Source organism: Psammomys obesus, unplaced genomic scaffold, assembly GCF_907164565.1.
Source record: "Psammomys obesus unplaced genomic scaffold, mPsaObe1.curated_primary_1811, whole genome shotgun sequence".
NCBI lineage: Eukaryota > Metazoa > Chordata > Mammalia > Rodentia > Muridae > Psammomys > Psammomys obesus.
The window spans coordinates 17385206-17403328 of NW_026596079.1; the positions used below are offsets into that span (position 1 = coordinate 17385206).

The window sequence follows — 18123 nt, forward strand, 5'->3', positions numbered from 1 at the left end:
CACACACACACACACACACACACACACACACACACACACACACACACGCAGACATGCACACACACATAGAAGGGGCATGCACAGGCATGCACATACACTGATTTAAATGTTATCATTATTACATGATAAAACATTTCATAGGTGAATAATTTTCTGAAAGCTGCGACTGCTCCTGAATTTTCCTACTGAACACTACAGAGAAGTATCAGTATATAAAGTATTTGGTCTGGAAATATCACATTAGCATTGATTCCCAAAAGTATATTTACCAGAAAATACATTATTGTCTTGGTACACCTTTGAATCTATAATAGTTGCATTCAACTATCTTAAACTATCAATGGTTTATATTAAGTTTAACCTCTGGATGCAGCTAGAGTATTTTGCTAATTACAGGGATGATACTGATAATCTGCGACTTGGAAATCTGTGACTCTCAACCCTCTTTTCTTGTAAAAGATCCTCTTTTTCTCCTCCCGATATGGTGGCCAGTCCCCAGACTATGTTATAACCAGGTCAGTTGCCAAAGAATAGCTCACTACCTTCAAAGCTTGTTCTCAAAATATAATAATGCATTTTCTATTTTTACAGACTGGGTCATGGGGAACTTGCTATTTGCATCAAATGAGTCAGACAAGATGAGAAAATAGTATATTTCAGTTCCCGTGTCTACTGGGATACACTGCAACCAAAAGCAGAGGACACAAAATGACTTGCTGAGATGGCCAGAGGACAGAATTGTGTTCATTTAAATACTATAAGATGGATATTTCAACATTAGGTTTCATTCCACACATTCTCAAGCAGAACAATTAGCATATTTCAAAGCTACCATAAGGTTTACCTCTCATTCCTCTTCTTCCCAAACAATCTAGCATACATTTTTTCTAATTTTGGTTGTTAGATAGTCCTCTCCATACTGAGACTTCCTTAAGGGTCTCACTTTGCAGATGTGATTTCCTGTACTTTGGGAGAAATTTGCTGAAGTCAGTGATGTTCATGGAAAGACAGAAGGATGGGCTTACTAAAGCAAAGGAAGAAATAGAAGGGATCAAATGAACCATGAAATAAGCAAGTTTGGAGGTGAAAGACAACAGAGTACTTTTTAGAAGGAGCTAGACAGCCTTTACTATTCCAGAGGGCTGATGGGAGCAACCAAAAGACCACTACTCAATTTCTGACAGTTTCTCAAGCACAAGCACCATCAGATCTATACTGTGCAAACATCAGTCATCCTGGTAGACTGCAAGACAGCAAGCTGGAGCTGAGCGTACCCACAGTGGGCAGCACAAGGAACAGGAAGAACAGGAGAGGGCCTTGGGAAGTTTCCAGGAAACAAACTAGCTAGCATAGGCTAATAACCTCTTTAAAGATGTGTTTTAGGTGTTTTGGGGGTTATTGATGTGTGCGTGTGAATATCAATGCTCCTGGAGGCTGGAAGAGAGTGTTAAATCTCACGGAGCTGGGGTTAGAGCCAGCTGTAAGCTGCTCCAGATAGGTGCTGGGAACTGAACTCAAGTCCACCAGGACTCTTTAGTGATAAGCCATATCTCCAGTCCCTCCCTTTACCAATCTCTTGCAGGAAGGAGGGGTTTTTTTGTTTTGTTTTGTTTTGTTTTGTTTTTGGTTTTTTGGTACATGTTAAAAAAAAAAACCCACTGTGTTTAAAGCAGAAGGAAAATATAAGTGAGTAAGCTACTACCGTTCCTTGGCTGCAATTCTACCAAATGTAAGAACCATGGCCAGTCTGATGTTCTGGAGGGGATACAAATCAATGCCACATCACAGAAACTGAGGACACTGTCAGTCAAAACTGATGCAGAAGAAAGAAATGCAAAGTTCTTCAGCCAACCTAATAAGTTTCCTACTGTATATAATCAAATTATATGATTATATGAAGTAGAATTTATATTATATTAAATATAATATATGACTTAAATGAAATTAAGTCAAAGTTTGGTGATACCTAAGAAAAGAAGGAAAAACCTTCTATCAAGGACTTAGTGGTCAAATTGGATGAGGAAGATTGCCAGGAAGTCTAGCATCTCCAGCCAGCTGGCAGCCACGCACTGTACAGGAAAACAACTGCTGCCAGATCTGCCAAGGTGATATTAATGAAAAGGGACACAAGGCATTGTCCTAACTTCTCATGCTCAGGACTAGGCTGGGTTAAGACACATGCCATGGAAGGAGGGTGGGGGAGAACATCCTGAACTTACAAATACATAATCGCCTCTAGGTCTTCATTCCTCAAATAAATACTAAGTCCTAGTCCTGTACCAATTCCTAGGGGTGCAGAATATCAAGAGAGACATGTCTGCTCTCACCTAATACTGTAACCAATCCAAACTGCACTAAAGATGAAGGAAAAGATCTCACAGAAGAGAAGACTGGTCAATTTATCTGAACCTGAAAATATTATTGGTAACCTAGTAATATTTAATCTTGGAAAGCTCTATTAAAGATGATTCATCTATCTAATCCCTTAGATTTTTAAATATCTTCTCTAGATTTTTATTTTATTTTGTTTGAGATCAGGTCTCATGTAGCTCAGGCTGGCCTCAAACTTTCTATGTAGTTGAGGATAGCCTCAAAGTCCTTATCTTCCTACTGTAGCCTCCCAAGCGCTAGGACTAGAAGAGTATGTTACTATATCCAGATTTTCTTCTCCAAATTTTACATGTCAGGTTCTAAGATGCCAAACCATCTAATCTCTCACATGAGAGGCACCAATTACTTGTTTCGATTTCTGAAGCCCTGACCTGGTGCTATACAGTAGTTGCCTATTCACTGAAAGAAAAAAATTAACAAGGAAGCCATGCACATTGGGGTTTGAGAGCCAAGGAAAATAGAGGCTTCTCTGTACCTCACATTAATTCTTCCATAAACCTAAGTCAGCTGTCAGTCTTTCCTAAAAGAAGCATGTGGGCTGTATGTGTCACAAGGTATGCTAGACTGATGGTGGAGGTCATACAAGCTGTTTCTCAGCTCTGTTTCAGAGCCACTTTTCCAGGAAGACATTTGCCTCTCTATTCTAGATCTTACGATGCAGGGCTCCTGGGGAAGAGGTAGCCTGGGAAAAAGATTAACAGTGGACATGGGCTGAAGATATAGCTCCATAGGATACAATACTTGAGTAGCAAAAACTTGGCCTGATTCCTAGCATCAAAACAAAACAAAGCCTGATATAAACATACATGCACGCACACAAACACACACGCACACACAGTGTGTATGTATGTATAAGCCATCTTTTTTTTAAAACGAAGTTCACTAAATATTAAAGCTCTGACAGTAAAGCCCATGTTATCCAGTCCAATCTAATGTGTATCTTCCACAGAATTCCTGATACACTGAAGACTCACACGCATACAATAGTGATACAGCTCTATAACATTTGTTTCTCATTGTTTTCACGCTGGCTCAGTATATGAATAAGACTACTCCTTTCTGTTCTTTTCTCTTAAAAGACAGGATCTCATTCTGTAGTCTAGGCTGACCTGGAGCTCACTACATATATCGTCCACTTGTCCTTGAGTTCATGGTGATGTCCTGCCTCTGCCTCCCACCTGCTGGGATTATGGGTTCACCAAGTCCATTTAATAATACTATTAAGTACTCAGGCTTTGCTTCCCTACCAAGAAAATAATGGCAAGACCAATATTAACTGAAATATGATTTTCCCTTTATTAACATTTGTTCACACCCTGCCAATTTCAGAGTATTCCTCACTACTTTATAGTGTAGCAACATTTTACCCTTCATTAAACTTTCTTAGTAATTTAGGAGAAGACTAACCCATTATGAGTTTGTTTCTTTGCACCTAAGAAATCATGCCATTGATAAAACTTCTTAAAATGTTTATCCTTCTACATCTAGATATGAATAACAATCATCAAAATAATTGAACCAGTATTAAATGTAAATCAAAGTAAATGAGCCAGTATCTTGTTTAATCCTTCTATATCTTTGCGCACTAGTTATTATCATTATTAGTGTTATTAGCATTTATGTATCCTTCCCAAGAATATAAAGTTCCACTGACTTAATAAAAAAAAAAAATACAAACTACTATTTGGTTGGATATAATCTTAAAACTTACGTTTTCTCATTTCAAAATTTATAGTGGTTGTTAGCCCTAGCCATGTTACTAACATATGTAAATTACGAAATGAGTTGAAATAATTATCCAAAAACAACTAATACAAATTTCAACAAATATAAAAACAGGTAATTCTAAAGGATAGTACTTGAGCCTAACAAATACAGAAAAACATGCCTTAGGACTATAGAAGGAGCTAGAAAAATGGCTCAGCATAAAGGTGTTATGGCAAAACCAGGAATAATGGAACTTAGATCCCAGCACCCATCTAGAAGCCTATGCACATCTGTAACCCTAAGACTGAGGAGAGAGTGACAGGAAGGTCATAGAGACTTGCTAGCTACCAGCTAGCTGAAAAAATCAGGCGCTCCAAGTCCAACAAGTAACCCTTTCTTGAAAGAACAACGCAAGAGTGTGATAAATAAGGACACTAAGCTCTACCTTGGTCTTCATGAGTGCATCCAGGGTACAAGTGAGCACACACTCCAATATTAATAATATACACAAATAAACACATGTTCTTTAAAATTACAAAAAAAGCACTGTATTGTCAAAAGTACTATCAGATGAGTCAGGCTAACCAAATGTCAAAGACCAGAATCTAGGTCCTGTGATTACAGTGCTTTTTTAATTTATGATGTTTCTCAGCACTCTTAATAGTTGCTGAATGACTGAATGTTAAGTGTAACATGCAGCATAAAAATAAGGCTCTCTGACATAAATATAGCCAGGTATGCACTCAGGAGGTTGAGGCAGGAAGACTGTCAAGCTCAAGGCTAACCAGGGCTAGCAAGACAAGAGAATTTATAATCAATTGCAGGACACCAAGTACACTGCAGTTATTCATGAAGTGAAACTCAATAACCAGCATGTGCTTCTAACCCTACTAAGATATTCATGGATGAATCTTCCCTTCTGGAAAATAAGTACATAAAGTCTGGAAGTGGTGTCAGATTTGGATCAATGTTTAAGCAAGCTTTGAAAGATTATTTTTAGTCTGACTGTACAGTAACATCACCTGGGGAACTTAAACAATCCTTGCAGGCCTGTAGACAGTGGTCCTCAAACTCAGAATAAAGGAGACTCACTGAAGACCTTGTTAAAATTCACTCTCTCCCAAATTCAGGCTCCGTTGGTCTGTAGGAGAATATGGCAGTTAACACTTCAAGTCATTTACAGGCAGCACTAACAATGCTGGTATTTGGAGGTTATTGTGTTTATAATTTTTTGAAATAGGTTCTCATGTAGCCCCCAGGCTGGCCTCGAGCTTGCTATGTAGATGAGAATGACCCCGAATTTCTGATATTTCTGCTTCCACTTCCCATTGCTGGTGTTACAGACCATTACACAGGATTTTTGTTGGTGTTTGTGGAATAAATTAAGAGTAAATGTAATGGACGAATAGAGAGAAATGAAAATTAGATGAAAAACTGAAACACAAAATGAAAATAAAAAAGGTTAAGTTAAAAGTAGAAGATACCACCATGTACTAGTTAGAATGACTAAATTTAAAATGGAGCCCAACTAATTCAGGTGCCGGTTGGGGTGCATAGCAACTAGACCCTCCTGTGCTGCATGCTGGAAAACATTGATCAGTTTCTTGTTAGCAAAACACTATATACTTAACATGCAAGTCAGAGATGCCATGCCTAGGTACCTACTACCCAAGAAAAACCTACGCCCACATCAAAGCCTACATGTGGATGCTTAGAACAGCTTTGCTCACGAGAGCCACATGTGATAGCCACAGAAATGCTCTTCAATGGATAAATGGGTAAGTGTACTACTCATATGGCTGATGACTCCTCAGAAATCACCAACAAGCTGCTGAGGTCAACACCACCAATGGTACATTTCCATGCATTCTGGTAAATGAAACAAACCACTCAAAGAGTTGCAGACTGTACGGGTCTGTTTACACATCATTGTGAAAGAGTTAAAATTCATAGTAGTTGTCAGTGGCTGGGGAAGTTGGGAGGTGTAAATTATAATGGGGCAAAAAGAATTCTGGGAAGTGACACAACTGTATAGGAAACTCAATCTTGTAGAATCTCATCTATTAAACAGGACTACACATCCACCTATTCCTTCACATTGCTGTTAAGTAATGCATGTTAAGATAAAATATACCTATCCAAATGTTGCAAACACTGTACCCCTTCTTTCAATATACCCAAAGTGTTAACAGTGATTTAGAAGAGCCATTTATGCTTTCTTCTACTTCCAGAACAATGTGACAAGGCACTGACTGACACAGAAACCAACAGCAAGAGATTAATCCTGACTTAGTGATAGGCGGGCACAGTAGGATCATGCTCAAAGGAGTCCATAGGCTAGCTAGCATGACTCAAAATGACGCCTTGTTTCTTTTAATGCCTTTGTCCTCTTGGGAAAGAAGCCTGCCTTTTGTTTTACGTTATAAGTATACCCTCCACCCTCTGCACTATCAGAGGCTGCAGCCCAGGGCCTGCATGTGAGCCAAGCACTCCAGTCCTAAGCTACATCCCCAAACTTTATTCATCTTTTCTAAGAAAACAACTTTCCAATGTCGTTCCTGGCATGTAGCAGTGTTTAGTGAATGGAAGGATTTTGTTTTTGATTGGCACTGTAGAGTCTTTTAGAAGGTGGAGTATAGGTGCATACGCACTTTTTGGAATAGAGGAGATAGGTGGGGTAGATCACAATGCCACCCAGCAGTGCTTATTTGTGAAGGTGGGTTTTGGAGGAACCTTTTGTGCATGCTAATTAATTATTTCTGTACATTTTTTTGGTGAGGTCTTCAAGTCTCTCCTGGATTTAGATTGAAGTTTTTCTTCCTGTTATGCTACTGTTCCTTATGCAGCCTGGATATCCTCTAGCCTTTGCAAGATAATTGGTTTGTCAATATTAGGCACCAGTTTGTAGTTTGCTTACTTATCTTCTTTTTTTCTTTCTTTCTTTTTTTTTTTTTTTTTTTGTTTTTGTGTGTTTATTTTGCTTTGCTTTGCTTTTTCAAGACAGGGTTCCTCTGTGTAGCTCTGGCTGACTGGGAATCAGTTCTGTAGAGCAGACTGGCCTGGAATTCTGCCTCTCAAGCCCTGGGATTAGAGGCATGCGCTATCACGCCCAGCTGCTTACTTATTTTCTTAATAGTTTCTTTGCCTTTTAATGATTTGAATGTTTTAAAATGTAATGAAGTCTACTTTGCTTTTTGTTTCTCGAGATAGGCTGTCATTATCTATCTAAAGCTGGTTTCAACCTATATCAATACTCTTTTCTCAACCTCCAGAGTGCTAGGATTATAGGAATGTGCCACTACACCAAGACAAAGTCTATTTTGACATGCAATCATACAAAACATTTTAAATTTTATTTATTTATTTGCAGCAGGACTCACACTGTGGTACATGCTAGCCTAGAACTCATTATGTAGCCTAAGCTGGTTTAAACCTGGTGATTCTCCTGCTGCCTTCTCTCCCAAGTGCTAGCATCTAGGAGTGAGCTAACAGGATTGGAGCTAATATTGAACTTTGTATCCTACATCTAAAAACTCTTAATACCACGAGCATTTAATTCCTAAGGTTATTTTTAAGCATAAAGATTCTGCATTATCAGTAAGAATATTTTATTTAACTAGCCTACTGTTAGCCATTCATATTATTATTTATATATTAATTATAAATAATATTGTAAGGGGTACCACTGAATCAATTTCACTCCACTCCTTCTGAGCATATTCCTAAGAAAGATCCTCAGATACAGAATTTCTGAGAAAATGTACTCTATGGTAGCATAGAGGCAATGTGTGTCCTGACAACTGAGCATGTCATAGTGCATCATCTGGAAGAAGGAAGTCTTCAGAAGTGAAGATATGAGATCCAGAGATAGAAACTGAGTGGCCAGAGGGGACACAGTAGCTTTTTAACCAGATGATGTGTCTTCAGTGCTGTATCACATGAATAAATGTGCCTAAAACTTTGAATTGAAATTAATGTAGCAAGTCATTATTGTTCTGAATATGCAGGACTATACCAGCTGACTTGATTTCAAATGCTGTCACTAGCAGTATACTCTGTTAAGAGCTCTGTATGGCAGGCACATGGATCAGCTGCGGTCACGTCTGTCCCTCTGCCCTGACTGCATAACTACTACCATATGCATATAATCATACTCAATTACAGGTGCTTTTCAAAGCCAAACAGCAATAATTAACTTGACACATTTTGATTTTAAAGTTTCAGATTTATTAACTGAATCTTACCCTTTATGCAAACATAGTAACATGCCATACACTGAGCTGCCAGAATCCATTTAAAAATCTTGCTGAAACACCAATATTTGCATGTCTTAAAAAAAACTGACCTATTAGAAATACTTAATAATTTGTCTGATATTCCAATTACATATAGATTATAAAACTTAAATCTTTGTAATTTCTGGGATTACAGTTTGACAATATAATTATTTTCATAAGTATAACATCTGTCAGCTCTGGAGCACTGAGGCTTTGGTCTTCCTAGAGTCCAGCTGCCTCCTAGCAGGAATAACAGCACCCTCATAAAAGTCACAATGAGAGAAACACCCACAGTTCAGTTGTTCAAACTTGCTGCTGACTCATTTGTACCTTGAGAAAGGAGCCTTCCTTTACTAACTTTAATTATAGCCATCTCTCATTCTAAAACTTCTCTTTTCCTTGTGAATGTATCTGACAGCTTTGTGGCCTCCTGACTGAAACACTCGGTAGATGTGTCACCTCCATATTTCTCATTATATGGTGCTAGGTATGCTAAAAACAGAACCTGCAGTATCCCCCCTGCGGATATTGTGAAGACTGAGATGATGATACACGTGTCAGTTTACTGTTTGTTATGCTTGGAATAAATTTCACACAACTTGCTGTAAACTTGTGATGTAACAAATATCCCATTCCTTGTCCAAAACTCAGCAACTATTCACAAAGGAAATGCCATTCCTGGGTAATGTGTATTGAATGCACTGTCAAGATCATAGGCTTGAGAGAAAAAGGATAAATAACATACAATGTCTGCTGCATCCTGACTCCCTGCTTTCTAAATGCCACTGCTAGGAACAGTTTTTTGTCAGCTAGACAAATTCCCCTCAGAGTCATTAGAGTACATCAGTTCAGTTCCCTGATCTGGTGACCCACATAAATTACTACTTGACAGTTTTACAAGTCCATCTCTTAAGAAATGAATGGAGTAGTTAAGAGAAAAGAAAACAGATATTTTAAAGTGTTGGTATAACTGAAGATAAACAAGAGCAACAAACAAACAAGCTATAAAAGCAAAGCACCCTCACAGGCTTTGGTGTCATCCAAACAGCACCTAAACTTTAGAACTATGGGTCAAAAGCAAATTGCATTACCTCTCTCCCATTACCTTGAAGAGTGATGAGAAACAAATAGCAATGTGTATATAGTATTCATGCATTGCAGGCATTCAAACAATTGCAGTTGGCACAGAGTAATTAACAAGCACTAAGAACTTCACATACTGGGTACAATACAGAGCCTGGCCGTGACTTTAATCATAGTAAAAGGAAGAGGACAAATCTCAGCTAGATGCAGAATACATAGGTGTCTTAACTGGCCATCAAAAGGGACCTACATAAAAGTTAATTTGTCAGGAGTGGGATGCAGCTTTAGTTCTGGTTGATAAGACTGTATTCTTTCTACTGTGCTCTATACTAGGCTCTTGCAATAATAAACATAAACAAGTTTGAGAGTCTGAAAGGAACCAGTACCTCACATAATCTGGGTGACAATCCTAAGAAATAATCTGGGGTAGACAAAATTTTCTCTAATATACAGGTATTATGGATTAAGTATGAAATTTCCTCCAAAGGCTCAGGTGTTGAACACTAATGCCACATCTTTTATGAAGTTCTGGAAACCTTAGGAGGTGGAACCTAGGTTGAAGAAATAGATTACCAGGGTCAGATCTGGGGGTGTATCTTGTCCAGTGGCCCTTTCCTGCCCTGCACCCTTCCCTATCAGCCAAGAAGTGATATGCTACTGCTGTCATGATCTCTAAGTGCACGAACGCGAACTGAAATCTCTGAAACCGTGAACCACAATAAATCTTTCCTCCCTGAGGTTGTTTCTGCTGGGTGCTTTTACTACAACGATGAGGAGAGTAACCACAACAAGTCACTGGGTGTCCCAGGGATAAAAATGATGTGTTCAAAAAAGCTGTATTTGATGTTTGGGTTATCTACAAGACATAGTCACTACAGCATTATATGCAAATAAAGCATGCTATATTTGGAGAAATGCTATCCTTAAACAAGCACAGCTGTCTAGTAGGTTTATATTCTAGGGATGGTACATGCTAGCACCTGCATTGCTTCCTCTTTCCCACTGTAACCCATCAGTATCCTCTTTCCTATTGAGCCTAAACTCAACCTCAGGAAGTTTTTGAACATACTGGTCCACAAGCTCCTTTGATGATAGGCACTATGAACAGGCCAGATAAAATCTTCTGACCTTCCTCACATTACATAATAATTGTTCCTGACAACATATTTTTAAATGTTTGTATATTACTAAGTTGCTGACTTGTATTGAGACTATCAACAACATGGATTAACGTAGAACAAGTGTTTAAAAGTGTTCTGAGTGTATGTAAGATAAATGTATGGTATTTGAGGGTGTGGGGAATCTAGAGTTAAAAACAAAAAACAAACAAACAAAAAAACCAAAAACCCTCTGGATGTAGTTTAGATCAGGAATCAGTAAACCTTTTCTGTAAAATACCAGATAGTAAATAATAAGTGTTGTGGGCCAGTGGCTTGTGATGCAACATGGGCTCCGCAATGACACTGGGAAAGCTGCCGCAGACCATAACCAAGTGAGCATCTCTGAGTTCTAATCAACCTACTTATGAACTCTAAAAGAAGATGCTCATGTTATTTTCACAGCACTAAGTATCATCCCTGTTTTGACCTTCCCCTCAATGACTGAAAAGTTCTCCCGATAATTACAATTATAAAAACTATTCCTAGTTAGCAAGCTCAATTTGTACCAAAGACAGTCCAGACATGATGTTTTCAAAATTGGAATTTCTGGTGGTCTGAAAACGCAACTACTGTACCAGCGTGTGAGATTTTACTTTTCTTCAATCAAAGCAAGGGACACCTACAGCGCAATGCAAATGAGAAACAATGCCATCTTGTCTCATTAAATTTTCCTTATGTTTGGGGAATGGTTACCTTTCATATCAAATGTTGTTTATACTTAACAAGTAATAGGCATGGATTTTAAAAATAGGGCATTAAAATGAATTTTAAATAATTAAATAGTTCTAAAAAATAGATTATTATTATTTTTTATTTCTCAGTTCTGACTGCCAATAGGATAAATACTACAAGGCACATAAGAGCATGTGACCTGGGATCCCAAGAAGTAGTTTTTTCAGTATGTTAACAGGAGGAGATCACAAAGCCTGAGAAGCAGCTGCTTAGTTATAGTAGGGTGAACTGTGAGTGCAGAAGAGTACACTGGCCCCCAGATTCAACTACCTCTGTACCCCACCTTGACCTAATCCCACTCACAAACTACCTGATATTTCTTTGACTGAATTATGACTTTATAAATCCCCTGCAAATATATCTCACATGAGGAATATGAAAAAAAAAAAAAAACATCATGGTTGTTTACATGAAAGAACAAGCCTTTACATACATATTTCAGTTGTTTATTTCTTTTAAGATAGAGTCTCACCATACAGCCCTGACAGCTAGAACTCACTATGTAGTTCAGGTTGGCCTCAAACAACAGTGATCCTTTCAACACCACCTCTAAACTACCATGAGATTAGAGGTGCACAACACCATGCCTGAAGGGCTCTCAGCTTTTACTTCATCAAAATAGGCAACTAGAGGCAAGGTTCTTAGTGGAATCTTTCTCTCTCTCTTTCTTGCTTTCTTTCTCTCTCGTATTTTCCAATTTAAAAAAAAAAAAACAAAAAACATTATTATTCCCCTTACCTCCAGAACATATCTCAAAAGAGAGCATTAGCCCATTTGGTAAAGCACGTGGGTCTTGGATCTGGACTCAGAATTCTTGTGGTAGCCTGGTCCTAGTCAGGACCTCATAGAGTGAAATCTAAGAATAAAATCTATCACACATAGTGCAAGTTTAACTGGCAATGTCCAAAACACTGAGCTTAAGAGTTTCATTTTGCAAGCACCACATATGCATCCGATACAGCACTTTAAAAGAATGCTGATATTTTGTTTGCCCTGCCATTCAAGACGTAGACTTCTTAAAATAACATTTCGGGGGAAATTAAAGGGAAAGTTCTGTTAATCCCAGTGTTGCAATGCATGGGGAACTCGTACACAAGGAAGTGTTCTTTTCAATATAAATTTACTTTGTCATTACATTTAACTATCCAAATGATGTGTATGGCTGGACCCAGCGAGGCACATTTCTCTCGTCTCTTTCTCTCACCCCATATTAAAATAATAATAATAATAATAATAATAATAATAATAATAATAATAATCACAATTCCAACATTACTTTCGTTGCATTACATGTTCTTGATTAGAAAATTTCCCAAGACCATATTAGTCTAAAATTTATTATAATTTCTTTTACAGAACAAAACTTTGTGAATAAGCAACAAAGGAGGAAGAAATATACTTTTTATATATATACTCCTCGGTTTTATTATAAAATACCATTAAAGAAAGAGACCCTGACTGGGTGTTAGGTCTGTAAGAGCAGGATCCAAGCACAGTAAAATTAAAAATATGTTGTCTGCTATGACAACCATAAAAACTGAAAGCCCCATCGCTTCTCTTCTGGGGGTTATTCCCTATTTGGAGGAACAGCACAAAATTACTTGAGAACTATTTCGGTAGTGACAATATTCAATAAAGAACCAAATAGAGGGAAAATGCTTACTGTTCAAATCTACAGAACAGCAATAGTCTCATCATGATTGCAAAACATTCTAAATTGTGAAACAAGTTATTTGTAAAATAGACAAAAGTGAAGCAGCTTCCTCAGTCATTTTTGAGGTCTCAGCACCAACTTAAAGGAAACACTTTACTTAAAAGAAGGCCTACTTCAAAACACAAATTGCTATATGAGTACACAGAGGGACACAAATCAATTTATGTCACACGTAACATTCCTTCCCCATCAGTGCACAGATGGATGAGAAAGAAAGCTAACATTAAAAGGAAAAAAGCTATTTGCTTTTCTATACAATTCTTTAAGGAATAAACAAGTCCCAATCCTAAAACAAACCAAACAAAAACAAAACCCTCTATACAATCTAAATTGATGCCAAGACAAACAAAACAAAACACTAACATTGTTTTGAGAACCACATGGAAAAACAGGAGAGGATGGGGCACTGGTTCCTCACTGAGCAGAAGATATATTACTCCTGGTATACTCTTTGAGAGGGTGTGTGTGTGTGTGTGTGTGTGTGTGTAACGAATTATTTTCCTCACTCTCATTTTCAAGTAAAAACTATGCTCATTAAAAACCCTATATATAACAGTCATCTAAAATAAAAGCCAATTTAGAAATCACATGGTTTACAGCACCCAAGGGTGCAGGGTTAGAGGGACTTTGATCTTTTTGAGAAGAATCTTCTAAGGAAGCTTCCCCAATGCCACTCCACAGCAGCAAACACAAACAAGTGTACTTTAGAGCTTGGCACAGCAGTCTACAGTTTGAAGGAATTACCATCGTTATGTGAGTAAAATGGTTTTTCAGTTTTATTTGTTTTCCCAGTTCCCCTTCCCAGCAGTGAGATACTTTGTGAAAACTGTTGGCTTTTAGAAATGGACAGGCAACTGGAACCAGTACTAGACAAACATGAAGCTGCAACAAGACAAGGCACTCAGGCAGAGGATGGAGCAAGCAGAAGTGAGCGCTACAGAACCTGTTCCAGAACTGCTCACATGTCAGGCCCCTGAGCTCAAGAAGCCAAAGCAAAGCAGATGACTTACATTGCTTCTTCAGTTCCCTCAGCTGCTGCTTGAACTGCACAAACTTTTCATTGTCTTTAAAGTCGGTATCAGAGTTCTTATCCTGTAAAGCCAAAAATTTCTTCTCTACTAGTAATTTTAAATCCGGTACTTTTTCTGGGCGTTCTTCTTTTACCTAAGAAAGACAGCAAATTCAGGATCATTAGAGATAAGCAGATCAACAAGGGCTGTATAACTATTTTAATCGCATTTAATTCACAAGATAGTGTGAGAGAAAGCAGATCCTCCCAAGAGACTACAAGGTGCTGGGACTCCCCCATCCTGCTTGCTGGCTATACTTTCACAGCCTTCACACACAGCCTGTCACTGTGCCCATTAACCTGCTGAACACTGCAGATGAGGCAACCGGCCCAGACTTGGGCATCACTGTTCTTCCTTCACCTAGGTCTGCTCAGCCTGTCCCTACATGCAACAGCAGTTATTCCATTTTTAGTCTCGGTGTCCTCTTCTAGCCTTTCACTAGCTCATGACAGTGATTCCTGTATTAACATCAGAAACTAAGGCTTCAACTTTGCCTTTTCAGTTTCCTGGCCTTACGAGGAGTCCCACTTATTCTATTAAAGCCAAACTCTCAATGTATGTTCGTCTCCCTCAATATTACAAAGATTTCAGCCATGCAGAAATATCAAAGGTATCGGACTGTGAGCACTATGTACATCCTTACTGCTGCAATTACCATTTGGCTCTGTTTGCACTGTTAAATCTCCACCCATCTATCTTGTTCTTGAGTTTGTCTTAATTAGCTACATCTTCATGTCCTTTAGAACAAATATGCAGCAGCAGCAACAACACTCTTTTAGAACCCTGGTCCTTCTTCCCAGTCACTTCCTTTCCACCTTTGTGGTTTTCATTTTGTTGTTATGGAATAGCTGATAGTGCCTTGGTTCAAACAGTTTATCCCATGTCAACAGTGCAGCTGGAGACCTCTCAGGTTGGATCCACTCTTCTAGGACTTGGCTTGGGAAAGCTGAAGAAGCCCATTTCCTCTTCTACAAAGTAATATAAAGTTTGCTTGATGTCTTAAATATCTGTATTACCTGTACAGCCATTCATTCAACAATTTCTGACTGCAAAAATAATGCCAAACAGTCCTATCCAAACAGCAAGATTTCTACTGAGGAGAATAATAAAAAGCAACTTAGCCTTTACTATCCAGGCCTCAGGGGACAACTGTTGGAAAAAAGACAGGGAAGATGGAAGGCAAAGCAACTACCTGGATCTTGAGGAGTAATACTACAAACTCACTAATGGTGAACTCAAGGAGCTGTTGCCAGGAACAAGCTAGCTCTTCATGGAAGTGTCACTGCTTAAACAGGAAAACGATCGTGGCAGTCCGAGGCAAGGAATACCATAAAGTCACACTGCACAGCAAGCTTCACAAATAAACAAGCCTTCATTGGGAGCACAAACCCTCCCAATTGGGAGGCTGCCTCTGCTTAATTGCTATGATTTTGATTAGCTCAGAAGACTAGTAATGTAAGCAGGGTTCCAAAACCTTCCCAAATTCATACTTATGTGAGGGAGTGAAGGAAGTGAGTGTCTTATACTTGGGCACTCGTTGATTCACCATCAACTCCTATCATGAAGAGCAAAGATATGCTTCAATGACAACTTTTATACTGAATAAAAATTTAAATGACTTTTGAAAGGTTAAAATACCAATAAAGCTCAACCAGAAAAGAGAAGGAAGAAAAGCAATTTAATAATAATGCATATGAATAAGAATAAGAGCTGTAAGACATGGTGACTAGCTAGCCTCTTTTACTATACATGATAAAACAAGATATGACAAGTTCCAGACTATGGCCTCAAGAGTTCAAGATAATCTAGAAACCAAACTGTTCTTCTTAGAAAAGGACTACAGGCTCTTTCCAGGCTTACAAGAGAATATGGGTTCACACTCACTTGAGATGCTAATGGTAGTAGCACTGCACAAAGGATTTCTTAAGATGTCTATCGGTCTGAAATGAAGACATAAGCTGGGATGATGAGCAAAAGATCTGGTAAGAGCATATGATGAGGAAAACTCAAATGTTCTTTATCAACAAAGTCCTTAATTCACTCAGCAAATGTAATTCCTGTAATTCCCATGATTCAACTACAATAGCTATGGAAACACTAAACAGAAGACTGGGTGGGAATAGGGGTGTGCCTGGAGAGTGATGATGGAAATAGGCATTATCACTTGAAGATGAGACATGACTAGAAACACCAAAATAAACCAAATTTAGTGATTCAAATATGTTTTTCTAGTAGTCAGAACTTCTAGGGAGTTAGAAAGCTTTACTATAGCAAACTTTACCATAGCAAACATCTTTTATGAACATCTACTATTGCTTCTGGTACACATTTCCTGTGCAAAGAGAACCTATTATACCCAAGTAATCTGATTGATAGCTTAGAAAATAACTATGTGTCAATTATTGCAACAAATGTGTCAATCAATGGATCTAAATAGTTTCTTATTTTGTCCATATTTTTAACAGAAATAAGAGAGAGCTTTTTCTTTCTTTTCTTTTTCTTTCTTTCTTGTTTTTAATTATTCTTCTTCTTTTCTTTTTTTTTTTGAGTAACTGATTATGTATGTTATTCTAGTACAAGAAAAATAAAGGTGGACTTTTTACTTTAGGACAAAGTTCAAAATCCTTAAAAGAAATCTGAGATGAGAGGTTATCAGGTCTATTCACTTAGCAATAATAACATGCCCAGATATAATGTATAAGCCCAACACATCTGTCAATTTGACAAAACTGCCATTATGAAGGCACCAAGGTTTAGTAGGTTAGGTGGTTTAAACAATAGGAATTCACTTTTATAGTTCTAAAGTCCAGAAATACAAGATCAGGAAAGAAGACAGAAGAGTTGGTAGTCCATCTTCTCCCATGCCATTACGTGGGTTTCTCACTATATATGGTCATCTTCTCTGGGGCTATCATCTGGTCCTCCTACTACGTGAGATGGTCTTCTCCCACACCAATACATGATCCTCTCACTGAATGTGCCTATGTATTCATTTCCTCTTCTGTTATTAGTCATGTTGGATTAGGTCTACTTAATAACTTCAGTGAGCTTAATTACCGCTTTATCAATTTTTGTGAAAATAAAATCACGTTTATAATTCTTGATTAATATTTGAAATTTTTTACTCATTTATTTATTTACTTATTTTTAATGTTATTATGTGTGTTTGAGTGCGGATTTGTACACATTAGTGCAATGCTGTCAGAGGCCAGAAGAGAGTGTTGGATCATCCCCCACCACCACCCCGGAGGTGGAATTACATGTGGTCTTAAGCTGCTTGATATGGGTGCTAGGAACTGAACTCAGGTCCTATGAAAGGGCAGCAAGCACTCTTAACTGCTAAGCCATGTCTCTAGACTCTCAAGTAGACTCTATAACATGCCATGTCAATAAGTTCCTCTATAGTGATAAATATTCAGGTTAAAGTTTAACTTTAATTAAAAATCAGACGAAATTGAACAGTTGGTGGTAGAAATAACTTGTTTAATGAAGGGTACTTTTTAAAGGCCTTAAGCATGGGCTGGAGCAGTAAGCGGTAGAAACTTGCCTAGACCGTGTAAGGTCCTCACTGCAATCCACACCCTGCACAAGAGCCAGCTCATTCCTGCTGCTTTGAGTGAGTGGCACACATATGTATAATCCCAGCACTTGGGAAACTAAGGCAGAAGGATAGCTTCAAGTTTGAGGATAATTTTAGGTTATACAGGAAGTTGAAGACTAAAGGCTAAAAGGAGAATGATTAAAAAACAATGAATGAATGAATGAATAAATAAGTACATAATACATACATACATACTTTGTAGAATAAACTGTTCTGCCTTTTCAGGAATAGGTAAAACTATCAAAACTGTTAATATTCTTTTTTTTTTTTTTTTAGTATTTGTGAAACTCAAATATTCAAAGCGCAAGCATGTACAATTTCATCCAGCCATCTATGTCTCCATCTATCTATCTATCTATCTATCTATCTATCTATCTATCTATCTATC

General features: G+C 38.0%; 1 protein-coding gene across 4 annotated transcripts in view; it reads right to left on the reverse strand.

The window, feature by feature from the left end:
* The window catches only part of Nsmce2 (NSE2 (MMS21) homolog, SMC5-SMC6 complex SUMO ligase), a 219189-nt gene that overhangs the window by 127923 nt on the left and 73143 nt on the right, over window positions 1-18123 (reverse strand). For all 4 annotated transcript variants that reach the window (XM_055626459.1, XM_055626458.1, XM_055626457.1 and 1 more), the window contains exon 4: window positions 14075-14228. In XM_055626459.1, coding sequence (XP_055482434.1) covers window positions 14075-14228 — 154 coding nt within the window. The remainder of the gene's footprint in view (window positions 1-14074; window positions 14229-18123) is intronic.